A 23690-nucleotide genomic window follows, 5' to 3' on the forward strand; every position below is an offset into this window, starting at 1 on the left:
ATCAGTATGTCTAGAATTGACCTGTTGAATTGTCCCTCTCTCTTCTTCCTGAGTAGACGTCCGAAGTTTCTTGGTAGCATATAGCAGTGTATTAAATGACGATTGCCTTCCTCGAGCTTTCCTCTTCTTGTTCTTTAGCAATTTCTTCAAATCGTTGATCTGCTGTTGAAGACCCAAGACAATCTCAGTTAGTTCTTCGTTGGTGTGAATGTTGGCCTTGGAGCGTGTGAAATAAGAACTGATGCGTCTTTGCTTCCTTGTAGACGTGTCCTTGTTGATAAACGGCTTTGGTCTGAGTGACTGTTTGACTCTAGTGAGATTCGGTTTAACCGTACGGTTACCCCGATCTTGAGGCTTGTGAAGCAAAGTCTCCGTTGTTAACCCACCAGGCCACATTGCCTTGTTGAAACTGCACCCATCAGATATCAATTGTTCCATGTAAATCAGACGATCGTCCTTGGTTTTATTGGGCCATTCTCCCCACCCAGGCTGCGGTTGAGTTTCCATAGGTATGACCGGTGAGAAAGCAAGCTGAGAAGAAGATTTAATACAGAAATTAGAAAGTCAAAATCCCTGGAGAAAATCATTTTAGGTTCTCGGTAAGATTTTGGAATATTTTACGTGTGGACGTGGACATAATTTCCTAGTGTGGACAGAAATTCAAAAATATCCATGCGTTATTGAGAACCAAAAGAGTGTGTTAGGGGGATCCCTTACATTCTCGGAGAATTCGACGCGCAAGATGTCATTAGATTTGATGGAGCCGTGCTGTGGTAGGTATTTTTGTTCAAGGTCCATCAGTGTGCGGTCGTCGTTGGGAGCAGGGATGAACTGTAGCAGTTGTGGGATGGCGCGGAAGGCAACCAATTGCAGTGTAAGAGGGAAGCCCTGCAATCGGAAAGATGACTGCTTGAGTTTTTTCACGAGCCAAGCGAGAGGGTCCGTGATCTTAGGTGGAGCAGGCTTCGGTGGTTTCATGCATGAAATTGTCTTCAAGAATGACTCTCTACCCCAAGGGAAGGCAAAGAAGGATTTGAGATTCCTAAGCATGCTTACATATCGAGGAGTGGGACGGGCAACTTGTTTGTGAGCAATTAGAACACCGTCGACAATGATGATAAGAGCAATACGAATCTTCTTCCAACCGGGCATTTTCTTGTCTTTCTCGAGCATCCGACAGAGCTCTGCTATAGTTATCATCTTCTTGTCCCCGAAAAGTTTCTTCCAAACTCCATCTTTGCCCGCAAAAACTGACTTGGAGGTGTTAGGATGATATCCTTCTGGAAAAGAGTCACAATTCAGACCTGTTATGGTTCCAAACTCTTGGAGACCGTAACGGAGAGGGTTCCCACCAAAAACAGACCAGAGGGTATGGTCGTCCCCACATAAGAGCTGGCGAGTAAGGAAGGAGTGAATGAGCTTTGCAGACACTGGAGCTTGTCGTGCTGGGATGTCAAAAAGCTTTCCAAAACATGACTGTCGAATGGTCTGGAACTCCGGAGTTCCTCTGAGAACGTTACGAAGAAAAGGGAGGATCTCCGGTGAAGAATATATGTTGAGCTTTTTTATGGGGAACCTGTCAGTCGCAAATAGCCTAAAAGGGAGACGCGGATCAGGCTGCGTGCCTGCAGAAAGTGTGACCAGGAAAACAAAAAAAAAGTCAATAATGCCGGAGGTCCAATTTGAGTATGGTTATTAAGAAACAAAACTAGAGGAATTGATCTTCAGTAATTTGTTTTTCGGAACCAATAAACAGTAATCGACAGTAAGGGATCTTCTTAGCACAAAATTAGAAGAACTCGAGTCTATAAAATCAAAGAAAAATAAACAGGTAACCCTAAAAAGAAACCTAGATCTGAAAACGGGAATGGTAAATCTAAAAAACAAACACAGCAAAAACCCCTAAAAGAGCAGAGAAATAAAACCCTAAAATTGGAAAAGAAATGTAAAACCCTAACAAAATTGGGGATCAAAAATCGTAGATTGGAAATCGCTACTGCTAAATCTTAAACACACCCACAAATACAGCAAAAAGCCCTAAAATTGGTAGTCAGAAAACCCTAAAATTCGAAAATAAAAGGGAAAGGAACTCTCTTCAAACAAAATCGACAAATGCAAGTTTATCCAAGAAAGGGACAAAAAAACGAAAGAGAATAAGTAGAAGTGGCTTCGATTTAACCTGAATTGGATGGGGGAAGATCGGAATGCGGTGAGGGGACGGCTTTCTTCTTCGCCGCCGCCTGAGCAGACTTGGGTTTCTTCTTCGTCATTAGAGTTCGTCAATATCTTCGAAAGTTACGGATCTTTGGATGTCGATGGAACAAAGGTTTAGCTCTAATGGGGAAAAGAAGAGGAGTGAGATTTGAACTGTGTAGGAGTATTGTGGTTTGTCCGACACCTAATAAAAAAAGTTTCAAAACTATCTAACTATGGTTAATTCATCTGTGGTTAGCAAAACGTGGTGTGGGCTAGAAAGAGGGTATAGATGACTTTGTACAAGAGGAAAGTGTTGGGCAAGTGGAAAGTGTCTACCCATGTAATTCACACTACAAAATGTGTCTTAGAAGGTAAAAAAATCTTGTAGAAATAGTCTCGCACGAAATATTTTTTTTCTGTCACAAAGTCTCGCACAAATATTTTTTCTTTTTTAACACCATTTGTTTTCATTCATTCAAACTTGACCAGATAAAGCCAACTCTCACCAACAAAAACAACACCAAGATGTTTTTTAAAAAGATAAATTAAGTCACATGCCTATAACATAACAAAAAAAAAAAAAAAAACATAACAAAAGTTAAATATTTACCATTACAACTTACTATAATATTCTGTATATTCCATATAATATTAGTATATTACCCTAACTAGTCTTGTTTAACCATGATCGTTTGATCATACATGCATTGTTCATCTATTCTTTTTTTTTTGTAACAGTTGTTCATCTTATTCTTCCCTTTCTTTTTTCTCCTCCTCCCAATTTTATTTTGATATATATATATGTATAATTGGATGATTTTTTCAATAAACATAAGAGCCCTAAAAATTGAAGATATAGCCACTAAACAGTTGAACTCAATCGATATAATAGTTAGAACCAAGTTTTGATCTTTTTCTTCTTTCATTCGCGTGAGCGTTACAATATGTAGCCAACATGGATAAAGTACACTATACTATGTACCATATAGTATTGTCCAAACTCTAATACAAACATACATGGTAAGAATGCACACATATGCTACATGCGTTAACAAATTAAAACACCACATCATCAATACTATACTAGACTATACAATGTATAGGTGCGGCAAACCAAAAAGACACCAGAACATCTACCAAATTTCTTATGATATTACTAAAAAGTAATTAAACATGTAGTATATGTGTTGCGAGAGGGTGTTCTTAAAGTGATGAATAAACAAAAGATAAAGCAGTAGACCGTTACGAAGAACACAATATGTTGAATTCAAAAAGACGAACCAGTATATACATTATTTAGGGTGAGGAAAGTGCACAAAATACTATATACTTTAGTAAAGTACATAAATAACCACATAAAAGTTACAATCCAAGCATACTTCATTGTTGCATTTAATAGATATGCAAGCTGAATAATTGGGACGTTGTTCGAGTTACCATAGAGAACAACTGACTCAACTATTACGATTGAAAGTGCAGTGACTGACATAACAACATATGGTAAAATATCTACACAAAAATACTGCAACGAGGAAACCAACTGACGTGAATAACTGGTGGAGAAACATTAAAGAAAATGTATGTGTCCCTATAAGCAGAATTGGGTGAAACTGCGACTCAACAACTTCTCATGTTGAGCATCTGGCAAGGACGACTTTATGACATTTATTCATCCAGTGGCAGAAGTACCTTATAACCAAGGGGGTCAGATGACCCATATGGATTTTCCAAATATAGATTGAGTTTAACTGTTTAATGGCTATATTTGGCTGTTCAGCCAAATATTGCTTTTCTTTACGGAATTTTTAACCGAAAATTATAAACATAATAAAATTACTATAAAAATAAGAAATAAAAAGCTTAAAAAGGAATACTAGTGAAATTGATTGAAAAAGAAATTCAGGTGTCGAGTGTAGAGATCACATTATTTTCCACACATATGTAACACTTTTCACTCGATTGTATCGTGTTTTATTATATTTACCAAAAATTTTTATAAGAAAATACACATTAGTGGTTATAGACTATGTCAATTTTGCAACATACCCAACAATATTGACATAACGGCCAACCATTTTTATTGCTATTATTAAAGTATAGTCCAATAATTATGTATGTTAAATAAGACGAAAATATTTGTTTTAAATTTATTTTATTTTGCTTTCTATTAGTAGAAGAAAGTAAGTATGGGTAAAATATTTGGATCCGTTGAACCTAACCGAACTAGATTTCAAAGTAATATTAAGTAAAAACTAAAATTTATTAAATACTTAGATGGATCTAAAAGTTTAATATCCAGATAAATAGACCCGAATGTAATCCAAATTAAAATATTTTGGATACCAAAATATCTTAAATAGAAATTATATATTTAAATATGTTAATTATTTCATATTTGTATCTATTAGATATTCAACAAATATGAAAATATCTAAAAATTATCAATATAATCACAAATGTATATCTAAAAGTAACAGATAAATGTTCAAAATACTAAAAATATTTATTTGTTCTCCATCCAAATATTTAAATTCAACTAATTTTTATATAAATTTAAATATTTAGTCTTACATTATTCAATTTTAATGTTTTGTATTACTTTATTTTCGGATTTGAGGATTTAAGTATATTTGAATTTTTGTTAAAAATACATAATTAAAATGGGTATCCCAATTCGAATCCTAACTGAACCCGCAATGATTCGAACCAAATCTAAACCAAAATTTGTAAATATCCGAATATAATTTAAATTTCTAACTCTAAGAATCTAAAATCTGAATAGATCAAATTGAATCTGAACGGATATATGAATGCACATCCTCAGAAAAAGTTATACAACAAATTCTTTAGTAGAAAATACAATAAATTATAATCTAATAAACTATTTTACTCCACACACAGCGCAGATTACTACCTAGTTTATAGTATATGCTATACTTCAGCTATAAATGTAACTAGATTTTCACCCGCACATCCGTGCGGGTGTATTTTTTTTAATTATTTTGTTTTTTATGTCAATATTAGAGTCGGGCAAAAAACCAGAATCTAAAAAATTGAACCGATCCGATTCAAAAGGAAGTACCAAACCCGAACCGAAATTGATTAAATATAAAAAATTTGGTATTTAAAGAACTGAAACATAATCTGATCCTAACCGAAATATTTCAGATACCTGAATGTATTCAAAATAGATTTATAAACTTATATATTATTATTTTATATTAAATGTATATAAAAACATTTAGAATATATATAGCACTTTTAAGTTGGTTTAAATAATTGAATATATACATATATAGTCAAATGTACATATCTAAAATAGTTAAAGTATACTCAAAACACCAAAATATTTAAAATAATTATTGATTCTCTATCCAAATATTTAAATCAAACCAATTTATATTTTAGGTTCATATATTCTGACATATGTTATTCAAATTTATATGTAATATATTATTTTCATATATATTTTGAGAAATTTAAAGCATATAATGAATTTTAAAATAATTTAAATGGGTTATCCGAACTCGAACAAACCCGCAAATATCTAAATCAAATCCGAACCAAAATTCAGAAATATCCGAATGTGAGTGAAATCTTTGGCCCCGGTAACCCGAAACACGAATAGACCCAAACGGAACCCGAATGGGTACCCAAACGCCCACCCTCATTCACAATCTATTTTTTATTTTATAAACACAACAAACATATAATTAATAGTATTTTATACGTACTATCATATAAATAATCACATATATTATATTTTAAAAAATTAATGTAAAATATAAAATCGTAATTTAAGCTGATATATAAAATTTGACTTTGTATTGTATTTTTCTTATATATATTGAAAACATTTTTATTAGTGGTTATTGGAAAATATTTTAGTAAAAAAAAATTAAATATATGTATATTTTGAATCAATTTTTTATATAAAACAACTTTAAATTATTGTTTTGATTTGAAATATATATAATTTTTTTAAAAATATGAATATTTTAGACAAATGATATTTTTAAATAATTAGATTAGTTCATTTTCGTATATTTTAAATTTAACCTAAATAGATAGTTTCTGAGATTTCCAATTTTTATTAATAACATAAATTCATTTTTTTCTTAATATATTGTTATCTATGTTTCCAAACCATTGTTTCATTAGATCAATATACACAATGTTGGTATGCACAATCAAAACCAATCTAGACAATGTTAATTTGACTTCATTATATTATGCTTAAGAAATCGCTGATGTGAAGATTATTGTATATCATTGTTTGGCTATGAAGAAATATGGACTAATCTAAATTTTAAATTACACGATCATATGTTTACTACTGGTCATAGGTTTACATTAGTAGTGGGTTCTATTAATATAACGCATGTGCCGGTCAAACTTAATTAAATAGATTGTATACCGGACGAAATGGTTTAATAACGATTGCCTTGGCACAGGAAATTAAAGGATTAGTAAATATGTTAAACTACTGTGTTTTGATCAGTGGCAATCTCTTGTAATTAATAAAGAAAACTCAGGGTTAAGTATTAAATGTACTTCAGTTTTAATAGTATAGATAGCCTTGGTTCGATAAGGGAATATACAATTTAAGATGAATTGATGTTCAATATGCGTGAGTAAGTCTACATGATGCATAACATTCGACAACATTGAACGCCACTTATAAGGCACTTCTAATTTGGTAAGCTATGAGAAAACACGTGACATATATAATTCAAGTTATTATACTATTTATGGACCAGGTATAATATAACACATTAGTTTCACAATATACATTATCATAGCTTGTACAATACTATTACACACTCAATTCTCAAGTAGTAAAGATGTTGCAATTATAATAGTCATGCATATCATGCACAATAATGGATATATCATATATATAGCGAATTACACTACGATAGCACAACCGTTTAAGTGTATAGACATTTTCTTTTACTAAACCACCAGCTTTATTAAGTAAACTATACTGTTCACTTGGGCTCTTATAGTATAGAAATTTCATGTACGCCTTAATCACTATCTCACCCTGACCCATAAACTTATGTTTTGCAACCCACCACAGAAACTCAGACACAGAGATTGCAATTGCGTGTTTTCAATAGCTACAAGCAAAAGAAAACAGAAGTTGGAAGCTTAACTTTTTGTGGTACTTATCTTCTTTGACGACGCGCCGGTACACCACTTCACTCGTTTCTGCAACAACAAAATCGGCTGGGAATTAATTGGGGTTAACACATATGTTACTTGCTGATGTAACCCTTTTCCCTTAGCCAACACCGACTCAGTCGATTCTCTGCAATTTCATCTTCTTAGGCGCATGCAAGAACGGGTTTTCTGAAATAACCTATTCTCATTCGCAATTAAGCGGTTTTTGACACTTCTGCTTATAATATATAACATATTCTAGCTTAGATGGTTTTATGGGTATAAACTTCATTTTTAACCCAAAAAACTTCATTTTTAACCCATAACGCCATCTAAGCTACATTTATTTTTAGTGTTTAAAAAATCTATTTTAGATGGTGTTATGGGTGTAAACTTCATTTTCTTGGTCCTTATGTTTATTGCTCGATTTTCTCTACATAATAATAGTTATGTTGAATTTTCTAAATATGTTAATAACATACATATTTTCCTAGATATGTTATAACTCGAGAACTTTTTAAACAGAATTTTGAAAAATTGTCAGACGAATGTTGTACTATATACTACATCTGAATCATATTAAAAATGAATAGTACCCTGGTTTAAAGTATATCCAAAACAATGTTTTGATAGTACTTATAAAATACTATTTTATCTATGGCAATAGTATAAATATAATTTAGTTTAGTTTTGAGTTTATGCCGGAGTGGATTAAACTCAATTGAAGATTATATCTAGTTTTCTATTCTATGTACATAATAAATATAGTACATTGTAATATTATTTGTATAATTTTCAAGATGCACTTATACATTTTCCAAGAAAAATAAATTAAAATTGTGCTTAAATTGTCTCATCAGTTGGCTATCACTGTTACATGACTATAATCTTCATTTTTATCTTTTATGAATATTCAACAAATTCACTCACTAAAAAAAATAAAACAGAATGCAGTTCTTACTAACTTGTCTTTTCGAAAAAAATATTAAATTCTATTTATAAATTAAAATTAAATAGCACCTCAGTTTACAATTAAAATGAATAGTTCATTAACATAATTCTTTAACATGTTAATTGTTCTTTTTGAAATTTGAAATTGTTGACTGATTAAGAATTGGGTTCTTTTGTGCAACAATTAAGAATTGTATTGTGCATGTGAAAAAAAAAACTGAAAGAGAGAAAGAACAAAACTGAATGTTAGACAACTACCAAAAAAAATTACAGAGGCAATAAGCTTAATATGTCCCATGAAGGCATGGACCATCTATAACTACAACATTTTCAACATTTTATCTAAAATATTACTATATTTTTAGATTAATGATTTTAGATATCCATGGAGAACAGTAAACAAAGGTAGACATCTCTGTCATATCCGGAGGGTACTCCGCCGTCTTGCAAGTTGCAACTTTATCTTGGGACAATCGTTTCACCGAAAAAGAAGAAACAGTTTCTTTGCCAGCAGACCCAGTCTTGAGTCCTGAGTTCATACGTAAAAAAGATATTAGTATGCTTATAATTTTTATAGTTTTTAAAGCCAGTTTTTTTTTTGTTAGCAGAAGGAAATCTCCATAATTTAAAATACTTTATCCTTTCAGTTCACATGTTTATTTATGCAGTTCTACATATATATGCCAATTCCTCTTTAGAATACATACTTAATTAGCTCATTCTTAAACATAGTTTCCCTTGCGGGTGCGATTAGCCAATTTAATCGCACCCACAAGGGGAACCAGTGTTCTGGCATCGACAGGCGTGGTTCAAAGGCAGGATACCGAAACATGCTTTCATCACTTGGGTATTAGCTCGCAGCCGTATGGGGACTAGAGATAGATTACGAGCTTGGGAGTACACAATTCCAGGAGGACAGATATAACTCTGATGGGAGCTTTGTTGAGCAGATTTGGATAGGGGAGGTTTGTGAGTTGTGAGTTTGAAGCGTTGGGAGCAGAAGAAAGTTATGAGGAAGCGTAAGTAGTGATTTGTCTAGTTTGGAGTTTTTTGTGAGAGAGCGTTTTATTTTCGTAGGAGAGTTGTAAATGTTTTCTCAAGTTATAATAATAAAGGAACTTTCTTTTAAAAAAAAAATATTTCAAACATATAACAAAAATAAATCTTCAATGTTTTTCCTTATTTGTATAAAAATAAAAATAAATTTTATTTTTAGAACTGATTACATGTATTAGTTTTGAGGATATTCTAGTTTTAATTGCAAATTAAATTTTCTTATGGTATTTTTTTTGTTTATTAGTTAGGGGCTCATATTTTTATTTCGAGTTGGACCCAAAATATCTCAGAATTGGCACTGTTTTGCCAGATGCATTCCGATCAAGAACCTGTCCATTTCCCGGTGATCTCGCAGATCCACCTTTAGTTAATTATTCTTTGACCATAGTTTCAGAATCTATATTATTTATCTATATTATTAAAACTGGAGTACAAATTAGTTTTGTTTGGAAACGTAGATAGTAATTAAAAAATGTTGTTAAAAATAAGAGGTTTGTTTGAAAACATAAATAATAGTTTTAAAAATAGGTTTGTTTGGAAACATAGATAACAAATTAAAAGAAAAGTTTGTTTGGAAACATGAATATCAGTTTAAAAAATTGTTTGGGAATATATTAAGAAAAACACTAATTTATATTATTAAAAAAGTTTTGAAATCTATTATATTTTGTGAAACTATTTATTAGGGTCAAATTTAAAATATATGAAAATGAGTTAATCTAATTATCTAAAACCATCTTTTACATATTTTAAATCAAAATAATAATATAAAGTTTATTTATATCAAAAATTTATTCAAAAATATACATATATTCAAAAAATTATTCTTACCAAAATATTTTCCAATAACCATTATTAAAAAATGTTTTCAATATATATAAGAACAACACAATACAAAGTCCAATTTCATATACCAACTTAGATTATGGTTATTATATTTCACATTAAATTTTAAAAATATAATATATGTGATTGTTTATATAATATTACGTATAAAATACTATTAATTATATGATTACTTATATTATGATACATATAAAATATAATTAATTACTTAAGAGTGTTTATGTTACTAAGGTTTTGAGTAGGAGCGGGTGTTCGGATACCCATTCTGGTTTGGTTCAGGTCTATTTGGGTTTCGGGTTTTCGGGATCAAAGATTTCAGCCCCATTCGGATATTTATAAATTTTTCTTCGGATTCGATTCAGATCTTTGAGGTTGCGGTTCGGGTTGGGATAACCCATTTAATTTTTTTAAAAAATTTTAAAATTCATTATATACTTTAAATTTCTCAAAATCTATAAACAAATAATATATTAATATATATTTGAATAACATATGTCAAAATACATAAACTTAATATATAAATTAGTTTGATTTAAATATTTGGATAGAGAATCTATAATTATTTTAAATATTTTTGGCATTTTGGATATACTTTAACTATATTAGATATTTACTTTTGACTATTTATATATATTTTCAAGTATTTAAATCAACTTAAAAATACCATATATATTCTGATGATCTTATACACATTAGATCTAAAAATAATTAATATATAAGTATATAAGTCTATTTCGGATACATTCGGGTATCCGAAATACTTTTGTTCGGATCAGATTCGGTTTCATTTCTCTAAATACCAAAATTTTGAATAATTTGGATATTTAATAACCTTCGGTTCGTGTTTGATACTACTTTTTTGGATCAAGATCGGTTCGTTTTTTTAGATCTGAGTTTTTTACCGAGCCTTAATATTAACATGAAAAACAAAAAGTAATATATTTTATAAAAATATATCCGCGCGAATGCAGAGATCAAAATCTAGTTTGTATTAAATTCAAAGCAAATTACTCTTCTTTGGGAAGAAGGATGTGGAGAAGGATCTCTCTCGGCTCTGGCGACAAGAAGTTTGAATGACCTTTACCATAGTTGTTAAGTTCAAAGAGCTGACTGAGACAAGCTTTCGTAATTCTGAACTGTGAAGAACTGTGGTGCTTGAGCTTGTATCAGAGAACAGGGGTTGTTTGATGAGCATTTTAAAACCTGGCCAAAACCCCATAGAAACACCAAAAGAACCCACATAACTTAGAAGTTGAAAAGCTTCATTGTTTCTTGTAGTGTTTCTTCTCGTTTATTCTTCCTTGAACATATTAAAACATAGTTACCTTTTTGAACTTTTTTTTTACTAACACATACTTACCTTGAGTTTTGAGAAACTTGAAGATTTTACTATCTTAGTCATGATATTGATAATTGTTTTTGTGTAGAGCAATATTCAAGCTGTATTATTATCATGCTTCCCTTGAGTTTTGGGAAACTAGAAGCTCCTGTCATTGTCATGTCATGCTATTGATAACTGATTATGTGTAGATGCAATATTCTTTTTTTTTTTTTTTTTTTTTTGAAACACTTGTAGATGCAATATTCAAAATATATTATTCTCATATTCCATTCAGTTTGAGAAACTTCAAGCTACCGTCTTTGTCATGATATTGATAACTGTTTATGTGTGGACCAATATTCAAGCTGTATTATTCTTTCATTCACCAAATAGCATATAATGTCACACCTTACTCTTACAAGCTTGTCTCTTTCTTTCTTTCCTTTTTCCTGAAAAATGTGAAATCATTCTAAACAAAATAACATTTTTATAATGGTTTTTCTTTTTGAAAACTGGCCTTGCATTTTTATAATGGTTGTATCTATGTTTTGGAAAATATTATAAGACATTGGTTGTAGAATTTTAATTACTATCATCTTTGTGCGAACCAAACCAAAACTATGAGATTCTGTTGCGGTCCTTGCCGACTAGTTTGTCTATAGACTGAATGATGTGTACTGGATTCTTATGGGGGTATGCTTGCTTACTTCTTTCATGTAGCACAAGACTCGACAAAATTATTGTAAAACTGGTGCCACAGTAAAGAATAGCATCTTCATTCTGAACAATTCCAATATTTTCTAGATTATTTTTTCAATCAAACTGCTTGATATTTGTAGAATATATTGTATGCATGTATGATCAATATTAACGTTTTTGTATTTTTTTTAAATCAGGACTAGTTTAATTCAAATTTCAAATTGCTTAAAACTAAATTCCTTTAGAGAATTCAGAGGTCTTGTTTTTTTTTTGGGTATCAATTCATGTCCTTTTAAAGCATTTTAACTACTTCCACTTGGAGTTGTAGATCATTTCTCCCACGTTTATATTATTTGTAACCGTTTTCCTTCAGTTACTTTTCCTTATCGTTGAATGATACTAGTTCATATAGTGTCTGTTCACATCACAAGTTTTCTCATCATTCTTCTTTTTATTCTTTTAGTTTACAGTTTTTATTTTAATAAATTAAACTCTAAATAAAATGTATACAATGATTATTTAGTGGTACTTTTTTTGGGTAAAATATTTAGTGGTACTTGCCAATCAGAAAACAGGATAATATATAGTACAAGATGGTTTATGCCGCTTAGGAGGAGTGATCACTAACCAAATTTGCAGACTTTTGATGCTAGAGCCGGTTGTAGTGATGATAACCCAACCGGTCATGTCTGTATTTTAACATGATTATACTTGATCTACAAGAAACAAATAGGTGATTAGCAGTCACAACAATTGACTGGAATCAGTTACAATACTTGATCCAAAAACCATCTTGTTGTCTTGCATGATCAACCTGTATACATATTTTTCCAAAAAAAAGAAATTGTATACACATGCAACATACAAAGTGTTAACCAAACAGACGTGATTGAATGTTCATCAAGTGGATCTTAAGTGAACTGATTTCACTGCATTTTTAAAAGCAATACAAACAATTAATAATAGCCCAAGTTTAGAACTGCGTTAGGCGTAAATCGGTCGTCCCTCCCGAGACCTAACGAATTAAATTTACTAGGTGATATTAATAACTAATGTAATCGTTAATGATTTTTCCAAAAATAATAATTGAGGCAGATAAATAATATCAACTAGGATAAGACCCGCGCCTTGCGCGGGATGAGATTATATTTTCGGAAACAAAATTAGAAATTTGCATGATTTTTTTCTGTGTATTTTTGTTCAACAGTTTCGAATATAAGTAAATATTGGTTTTGTTAAGCCAAAATTGCCAAGTTTAACCATATTTATATGTAATATTAATTTTATTACTTTGCCATTGTTATGTTGTTGATTGTACTTGGGCCAAAAAACCAATATTAAAATATTGAATTTAAAGGTAATCCACATTCTGTGGAAGTGAATTTTTTAAAACATATTGTATTTAAATAATTATAGATAATATACATTTTTATCAATATTTTTTTTAAATGATTAGAGGTGGGAATTCGAGTACCGTTTGGTTTGAATCCTTGCAGGTTTGGTTTGGTTTGGTTTGGAGTTGCGTTATTGTTTCGGGTTTGGGTTTATATAACCTATCTAATTTTTTCCGAAAATTAAAGTTTATATATTCTTAAATTTTTCAAATATAAAAATAAAAATATTATGTAACATATAAATTTTAATAATGTATGCCAGAATACTTAAACTTAACGTAAAATTTGTTTAGCTTAAATATTTTGATAAGAAATAAATAGATAATTTAAGTATTTTAGGTATTTTAAATATCTTTTAGCTATTTTAAACATGTACTTGTAACTATTTTGTATATATTTCAAAGTATTTTAAGCAACTTAGAAAAATGTTATATATTTTGTATATTAATTTAGATATTAAATTTAAATAATTAATATATTTAAGTATATAAATCTGGTTTAGATATATTCAGATATCCCGAAATTTTGAACTCATTTGGATATCTAACCAATTTTGGTTAAAGTTCAGTACTACTTTTTTGGATCGTGATTTGGTTCGGTTTTTTGTATTTGGATTTTTCGCCCAATACTATATTTAACAAAATTTAAAACAAAATGATGATAGTTCATATTAAATTTGTGTATGCAATAAATTTTAAACCAAAACACATTTTACTATGTACGTGGCTCACTTACTTAATCATTAAAAACTATTCTAGACCCATTTACGAAAAAGTGGGATCAACTTAAAAACCATTACCATTTCAGATTGTCAATCGATATTTTCATATATTCTTTGTCGGTGTTGTTACGAATTGAAAGGAGAGTTAGGGTTAGGAAAGCAAATTTGTTGTGCAATCTATGTTTTCTTAGGTTCACTCCCTAGGATGAATTTGTGCAATCTATGTTCTCGTTAGGTTCACTCTCTAGGATTAATCTCTAGGTTCATCAACAAATAATATTTGGTTATCTGATATTTGATAACTTTTAAAAAAGGAAACGAAATTAACTTATATTATATATTTTAAATAAAAATATAAAAACACCTAAAATAGTAATAATTTAAAAAAAAAACTAATATTGATAACACTGTTAACACAATACTAAACCCTAAACTCTTGGGTAAATTCTAAAAGTTTGGGTAAATGCTAAACTCTAAAAATATTAGAAATGAAATCCTAATAACACTAAATCTAAATCGTAATCACTAAATCCTAAATCCTTTGGTAAACTATGAACCCTAGAGTTTATCATTAATTCAAGGGTTACTCAAGGGTTCAGGGTTTATTGATTAGGATTTATGGTTTAGTGTTATTAGGACTTCATTTTTAATGTTTTTAGGATTTAAGATTTACCCAAAAATTGAGGATTTACCCAAAGATTGAGGGTTTATGGTTTAGTATTGTGGTGACGGCGTTAACAATTTTTTTCTTGCAACTATTACTACTTTTTAGGTTTTTTATTTTTTATTTATTTTAAAAACATTATATAATTAAATTCTTTATTATTTTGTTTTTCTTTTTAAAAGATATCAAATATCAAATAACAAATTAGTATTGGTTGGTAAACTTAGAAATTCACCTTAGGGGATAAACCCAAGAATAACTCGATTTTAATTACTTCTACACAAATCTTCGTTTTATTGATTTCTTGTAAGATTTTTGAAAATATTAATTAAAAAAATCTTACACTTGCAAAAGTAATAATTTTTAATCAATTATATTTGGGAGATCAGAGTAATCACACAAATAATAACTTTTTCTTATTTACAATATTTTTATGGTAAATAAATCGAAATAATTATTTTGTTTATTGTATATGGTATATAATAAATTTCAATGATATTGAATAAATATATTATATTTTTAATATAAATATTTGTTATTAAGACTTCTCACTCACATGGTTTATTAACGTTTGTATATTTGATGTAACAACACAATTAAACCATTAATCCCAAAAATTTTGATGTTATATTTTTTGTCATGAAAATTTTAAAATTAAAATACTAAGGTACCAATACTTTTTCAATGCAATTTCAAAATTAACATATTTATATATTTTTACATGTATATAGTTTAACTAAACAATATTAAAATAATATATATATATATATATATATATATATATTGATGTTAATACGATTTTATGATCATTTATATCTTGTTATAACAAAAACAATTAAGCCATTGATCATAAAAAAATAGAGTGAGATATTTAATAATTATGTCGTTTATAGTCGCTTCAAAAAATTCAAAATATAACTTATAAGAAAAATCTACTTTTTATTATATAATAAATGTGATATTTTAATTTCTTTTAATAATTTAAAATTTAAAACTGTTCTATGCTTATTTTTTATTATATGTTTAATGGGTGTTGGTCTTATTCCAGGTCCATGTCGTTAATTTTTACCATTAGTTACTAAGATTTTCTTTGGTTGATAAAGATTTTCCTTAATTCCCAAATAAATGTAATTAATTTTTGCCTTGGTGATAAAGATTTTCCGTAACTACATATTGACTAAGTTTCCATCAATTCGTATCTAGTGTCTAAACGCAGAACGTGTATATTTAACATTTATTTTAAGTGCATTAAGTTAATAATCCTTTATTGTTTCTTCTAATAAGTCAATATACATATTTAGTCAAATTTGTTTTTCCTCGAAGCGAAATGGTTCTAAAACCGACCCGACTCAGCTCCTCTTTCCACCTTACCACTCTCCTCCTTTTTCCTCCAACAATGTTTCTTATCTCCGTCGCAAGCACGATCTGCTCCACGGTGAATATCTCACAATGTTTTGAAAATCGGACCGGTCACTGATTTGGAACTATCACTGGGCGATCGGTCGGTCCGACAATCGGTTCAACCGGGTTTTCAGTGATTTTTGTTTTATACATATATATATTTATATATGCATATACATAAGTGCAAATCTGATAACCGGAGAGGACACCTAGAAACCTTTGATGTTATAATTTTTTTTTCTTCTTTTTTCCCCTGTAAATTACTTGAATTAAAACATGAAGATACACAAATCCATCGAAAGGATGAATCTTTGATGTTATAATTTATAAATGAAACATATAATTAAAATAATTATTAAATAATAATGTTTGTGATCACTATTGTTTTACGCGTGACCACGATGGTATACATATAAGTTATAATAGACGTGACCATCAGTAGATAATAATTTATTGTTATAGATGTGTATAATGAAGAGAAGGAAAAAAATATATAAAAAACTATAAAAGGAAATAAATGATTTGGATTTTCAAACAAAAAGATAAGAATCTGTAATCAAATCAAGAAGTTACCATTTCTATATCAAACTTAGTAAACGATATTTAATATTTTGATGAACCGGTTTTCTTTACTGACCCGAGTCACCGGTTTAGCCGGGTTTTAACCGAGTTAGCCGGTTTAATTTAAATTGACCCGGACTCAGTTAACTTAACGATTTACGGTTGGACCGGTCCGGTCAGGTTTTCAAAACCATGCCTCCTCCTCCATCATCGTCGCCATGGTTTTGAAAACCGGACCAAGCGCGTCGAACAACACCGCAGCCTCCTCCTCCATCGTCGTTGCAGCTCAGTTCCTGCTCCATCACCGTCACCAGACTCGGTTTCCGCCTCCGTATGATTTCCACGGCATCAAGATAGCTCTTGGTGATGTCGTATAACCGGTACTGCATCCAGTGAACCACCACAGCCTCGCCGGGCCTCGTCTCGAATCGACTTGGATGGGTCACGTCTCCGATTACGCCGACATGAGATGAAACTCGAAGGAGAGGGATAAGGAGGCTGCGAAATCGGCGAGTCTCCGGCTGGTAGAAGCGAGGATGTCGGAGATATGATATGATATCATATAAACATATGCAAAAACTATGATATGATATCATAGGTCTCATTTAATTTTTCTAGTGACAGAAATAAATTAAATTGGACCATTCATTTTTTCAATTTCAATATAATCATGACACGTAGGACAATTGAACATTCTAATTGAATGACACGTAGGATAAGGGTTTTTTTTAATTAATACAAAACTAAGGTTCTAATTTCCGAAATGTTTCTCAATTAATATATAGGGGATTATTAGGATAAAAGGAAAAAATATCTGAGATGTATGGTCGATGATGTGTAATGTGTGAGTGATATTTGTTTGGTTTAAATTTAACTGGTGAAACAAGTAAAATGTAAAAGAAAAAAAGCGACATTGAGTGTCAATAAATAGGCACTACTCTCAGTACTCATAATCCCATATCACTCTCACTAGCAGCTTTTAATATAAGATTAACACAACCCTCAAGAGTTAGGTTTCTCTCTATATCTCCCTCTTTGTTAGTACAAGTTTCCTCACGATTTTCCTCTTTCATGTATGTGACTGAGTTCAATCATGTCAAAGACTCATAGGAGACATACTTACATTGTCCTGTAAAATTATTCCCAGTAATGGAGCCTGAGAAATAATATTTCAATGGAAACAATATTTAAAGACATTTACTACATTTTTCTATAGTAATATATAAATAGAGTTTTATGTTATTCCGTTTCTTCTGTCTTTCTTTACCCATTAGCCCATCCATTTTGTTGTTAGTTAGTGTGGTTTTGAAAAAAGAGTTCAATCTTTCCTTGAAGCTAGAAGATGGAAACAATGTCTGAAAAAGTGGGAGCGGTGGGTGGTAACAAGGGCGGACCATTTGACGACGGGGTTTACGATGGTGTGAAGAAAATAACGGTGGGAAAAGACTGGGACTGTGTTTCTTATATCAAGATTGAGTACGAAAAGGATGGAAAATTTGAAACCCGTGAACATGGAACCATTCGTGGAGAACTTCAAGAGGTTATAGATCTTGACTTTGTTATTCTTCAATATGTTACCTTTACCTGCCTTTATTATTATTATTATTATTTTTAACTGAAACATTGTACATTTGTTGTTTCTAATGAAAATGAAATCTAGTTCTCGGTGGATTACCCGAACGAATATATCACATCTGTTGGTGGAAGCTACGAACGCGATTCCAGCTATGGAGCAATGCTGATCAAATCTTTACGCTTCAAAACCTCACATGGAAGGACGTCTCCGATACTCGGTCATACGACGTTGTTTGGAAAACCAGATGGGAGAGAATTCTTGCTAGAGGGTAAAGATTGTGGAAAGCTTCTTGGTTTCCATGGACGTTCTGGTCAAGCTCTTGATGCCATTGGTCCTCATTTCTTCGCTGTGAAGTCTCCTCTTAAGCACTTTAACCGTGAAGGTGGGAACGGAGGGAGTGCTTGGGACGATGGGGCTTTTGACGGTGTTAGAAAAATACTGGTTGGCCGTGGTGGTAAATCTGTGAGTTACGTCAGGTTTGAGTATGCAAAAGGCCAAGGAATGGTGCCACATGTTCATGGGAAGAGACAAGAGGTTCCACAAGAGGTACTAATTGTTGATTTAAAATTTGCTTAGTTTTGTGGTTATTGAGTTTTTTTTTTTAATATAATATTTTTTGGTTGCAGTTTGTGGTGGATTACCCTAATGAACATATTACGTCAGTGGAGGGAACCATAGATGGCTATCTTACATCGCTTAGGTTTAAGACATCAAAAGGAAGAACGTCCCCTGCTTTTGGCAATGTGGCTGGTAGGAAATTTGTGTTCGAGGAAAAAGATTTAAAGCTTGTCGGGTTTTGTGGTCGGTCCGGTGATGCTGTCGATGCTATTGGTGCACATTTTGCCCCTCTTCCACCTCCACCTCCAGCTCCAATTCCAGCTCCTACTCCTGCTCCAGCTCCAGCTCCAGCTCCAGCTCCCACTACCACAACGATGGGACCGCTCGGAGGTAACAAGGGAAACACATTTGACGATGGTATTTTGGACGGCGTGAAGAAAATAACCATCGCCGCAGATGAATACAGTGTAACTTATATCAAGATAGAATATGAAAAGAATGGGAAAGTTGAAATCCGTGAACACGGGACGAATCGTGGAGAGCTAAAAGAGGTTAAAATATACAATTTATATGTTTTTAAATTTTTTTTGTTATTATTCAATAGGTTCAAAATTAATCAGTGATGTTTTTACTTTCAAATAAAATACAGTTTTCCGTGCCTTATCCGACTGAGTACATCACAGCCGTTGGTGGAAGCTACAAGCATATTTTCAGCTATGATACAACGCTTATTACATCGATATACTTCACAACCTCCAAAGGATTTACGTCTCCATTGTTCGGTGAGACGAAAGGAACAGAATTCGAGTTCAAAGGCGAAAACGGAGGAAAGCTTGTTGGATTCCATGGACGTGGTGGCTATGCTATTGATGCCATCGGTGCACATTTTGCTGCAGCTACAGCCTCTTCTCCATCCAATGTCAACAAAGTGGAAGCTGTAGGAGGAAAGGGTGAAGCAACATTCGATGATGGTGCTTTTGATCACGTAAGAAAAGTTTTTGTTGGTCAAGGCAATTACGGTGTCTCATATATCAAGTTTGAATACGAGAAAGACGGTAGAATAGTGACACACGAGCACGGACAAAAGACATCTCTAGGAACAGAGGAGTTCGAGGTAGGTCAAGGCGACGACATCACATCTGTGAAAGTTTACTACGATAAACTCTTTGGCTCGAAGACGGAGATAATAACGTCTCTTACGTTCAAGACACTGAAGGGCATCACCTCTCATCCGTTTGGAATGACGTCAGCGAATTTGTCCTTGCTCGAAGGTGGCAAAATCACCGGTTTTCATGGAAGTTCAACCGACGTTCTTCATTCTATCGGAGCTTATACAGTGGCTTCACCTCCGAGGATGTTGCATGGCAAGTGGATCCAGGTACGTTCGTAGTATCGGTTTGGTTCTATTCATTTTTTTCAGTCAGTACTTTTGATTCGGTTTGGTCAGTTCGTCTTTGAATTAAAAAAAGATAAAAGTAAATATTGATTTTAATTTGTTTTTAAAATAAAATATTGTTTTTTTCAAAAAATTAGAATAGATTTTGGTTCAGTTTGTCTTTATATTTATCATTTGTCAACATGAAAAATTATTTGCAAGCCAGTTTGTCTTTGTTTTTATTATTTGTCTACATGTATATGTATGTTTGGTTCTGTCTATTTGGGTTTGGTTTATATATTAATTGTGTTATGAAACATGTGGTGACTCTTATTATTAGGTGGAGCAAAATGGAAAGACTCCTGGACCAAGATGTTCTCATGCTATTGCAATGGTTGGAAACAAAATGTACGCTTTTGGAGGAGAATTAACGCCAAATTTTCACATCGATCGGCACCTCTATTTATTCGATTTCAAGAATCACAGATGGTCGGTAGCTGATCCAGACGGTGATGTTCCCGAGCTACCTTGCTTAGGCGTTGGTATGGTAGCCATCGGCACTACACTCTATGTCTTTGGTGGCCGCGATGGCCACCGTACTTACAATGGTTTCTACTCTTACGATACTGTTAAAAGCGAGTGGAAACTCGTAACTCACGTAAATAAAGGACCTGCACCGCGTAGCTTCCACTCAATGGCTGCTGATGACAATAACATCTATATCTTCGGTGGAGTGAGTACTACGGTACGTGTCAACACACTCCATGCTTACAACATCCGTGATCAGAAGTGGACCGAGCTTCCGAATCCAGGAGCGTCTTGCAAACCTAGAGGTGGAGCGGGACTCGCTGTTGTGAAAGGGAAGATTTGGGTTGTGTATGGGTTTATTGGGGATGAAGTAGATGACGTTCACTGCTTTGATCTAGTTGAAAGAAAGTGGACTAAAGTGGAAACAAGGGGTGAAAAGCCGTGGGGGAGAAGCGTGTTTGCGCTAGCGGTTGTTGGGAAACATATAATAATATCTGGAGGTGAGATTGAGATGGACCCAAAGGCTCATTTTGGTCCCGGGAAATTGACCGGTGGGGCTTTCGTGTTGGACACTGAAAGTTTGTTGTGGGAGAAACTTGAGGAAGGTCATAGCCCTGGTGGATGGATCGCATCCACAACCGCGTCTATTGATGGCAAAAAAGGGTTGTTGATGCATGGAGGGAAAGCTCCGACCAACGGTCGTTATGAGGACATCTTTTTCTATGGAGTAGACTCTGCTTAAGATTTAAGACTGTTCCGTATTTGGTGGGTTTGTGAGTTTTAAGAGGTCCTTTGCTTGTGTGTTTTAGAAATGTCTACATTTTATGTGTGTTTGTTTGGTCTCTCTGGAATAAATCCAATCAATAAGAGTATAACTGGGTTTTCAAATAATGTACTAGATTTTGACCCGCGCTTTGAAAGCGCGGGATTATCTTTTTACTACCAAATTATTAAACCGTTGGTATGTTCTAAATATAATTAGACCAGACATTTGGTTTTCAATTCAATTCCATAATGTTTTTTTTTGTTTTCAGCAGTGTGTTGAAACCCGACTGAGATATGCGGCCGAACCGGTAAACCTGATGACCCGGCATGTAATCCGATTTAAATTTTAGGAAAAATTATAATTTAAAAATCCGATAAAACCCAAAAAACCGTTTAAATCCGGAATCCGGCTATCGATTGAACCACTTGTTGAGCCAATACATACTTTCTACTTATTTTTCTCTTAGATTATTTCAATTATATTATTAGAATATGTTTTGTATTCTATTTAAAAAGTTAGGTATTTTTTTTTAAAAAATATATCATAAGACCATGTCCATTATGAATATATTAAAAAAATCAGTTGATTAAATTTTTTATTAGTTTATTTATCTTATCGATAAGCTATTATAATTTTATGTTTTACTTTCAACTTATTTTGGATTTAAAGAATAATTTTATATATGTCATGACTCTTAAATTGATACAATTTTTTTTTGAATAGTCTACATTTTTTTGTAGATATTTTGTATCTGAACTAAAATAAAAAAAACTAAGAAAACTAAGGTTAAGTATTTTTCTAAATGTTTTTAGAAACATAAAATATTTTATATATTTTCAATAACTAATATATTATTATATAAAAAATTAATAGATTTGTTAATCCGGTTGACCCAATAACTTGGTGACCCGGAAAATTGTTTGGTTTAATGTTCAAATCAGGTTTCAAAACACTGCTTTTCAGTTTACTTCCAGTTTGGTTACAGTCCTTATTTATGAATTTGAGTTTGGTTTCATTTTTTCAATTTGGTTCTGATAACAAAGTTAACATTTTGAGTTTAATTCGATTTCGGCTTAGTTCCTGGTTTTAAATAATTCTGGCGAATATCATATTTTAGATCAAATATCAAATAATTTGGCTAAATTTAAATATTTCAGATAAAAATATTTAGTTGATTCAGTTCTTTTGGGAAGTTAGGCCAACTTTAAAATATTTTGGTTCTATACTTTGATCTGCACTTAGAGACTAATATTTTCTAATTAGCATGGTTTTTGTTGACATCATAAACATTGTATATATAATTACGCAAATATAATCACTGTATTTTGACCGAGAAATATAGTCACTATATATATATTTAAACTAGATTTTGACCCGCGCTTCGAAAGCATGGGTATTATTTTTCACTTTTATAAAATATATTATTTGTTTGTAATTATTGAATTTATTTATTTTAATAAAATTTTCTTTATAATAAATTCGACGCATAGAGTGTCTACTGGTAAACTATGTATTTCTCTAATTTTGTTTTATTCGCTCTTCAATCAACATATTTATTTGGCTTGTTGTTAAAATAAATGATTATAGACTTTGATCTATGCACCTCCGCGGATGTATATTTTAAAAAATATGATGATATTTGTTTTTCATGTAATTATTAGAGTTTGGCAAAATGAATCTGAAGAACATAACTGATACCAATCCGTAAATATAGTACCAAACCTGAACATAAATTAATTAAATATTCAAATTATTCAAAATTGTGTTAGTTAGAGAACCGAATCGGATCCGAACCGAAGTATTTGTGTACCTGAATTTATCTTAAAATAAATTTATATACTTATATATTAATTATTTTTATATTTAACGTATATAAAACATCAAGAATGATACTTTTAAATTGGTCTAAAA

The 23690-nt window shown here is 31.6% G+C and overlaps 1 protein-coding gene across 1 annotated transcript; it reads left to right on the forward strand.

Moving 5' to 3' along the window:
* Positions 1-18318: 18318 nt before the first annotated feature.
* On the forward strand, positions 18319-21994 carry LOC130498907 (myrosinase-binding protein 2-like). The gene is made up of 5 exons (XM_056992733.1): positions 18319-18516; positions 18637-19098; positions 19179-19661; positions 19760-20488; positions 20826-21994. The coding sequence occupies exons 1-5, from the start codon at positions 18319-18321 to the stop codon at positions 21753-21755; spliced, it is 2802 nt and encodes a 933-aa protein (XP_056848713.1). The 3' UTR covers positions 21756-21994.
* The last annotated feature ends 1696 nt before the right edge of the window (positions 21995-23690 follow it).

Source organism: Raphanus sativus, chromosome 8, assembly GCF_000801105.2.
Source record: "Raphanus sativus cultivar WK10039 chromosome 8, ASM80110v3, whole genome shotgun sequence".
In the NCBI taxonomy this organism is placed as follows: domain Eukaryota; kingdom Viridiplantae; phylum Streptophyta; class Magnoliopsida; order Brassicales; family Brassicaceae; genus Raphanus; species Raphanus sativus.

Excerpts from the sequence above, each read along its gene's own strand:
- LOC130498907 (XM_056992733.1), top strand. The coding sequence starts at position 18,319 with ATGGAAACAATGTCTGAAAAAGTGGGAGCGGTGGGTGGTAACAAGGGC. Across the intron at positions 18,517-18,636 it reads TTCGTGGAGAACTTCAAGAG|TTCTCGGTGGATTACCCGAA; the intron begins GTTATAGATCTT and ends AATGAAATCTAG. Across the intron at positions 20,489-20,825 it reads TGCATGGCAAGTGGATCCAG|GTGGAGCAAAATGGAAAGAC; the intron begins GTACGTTCGTAG and ends TCTTATTATTAG.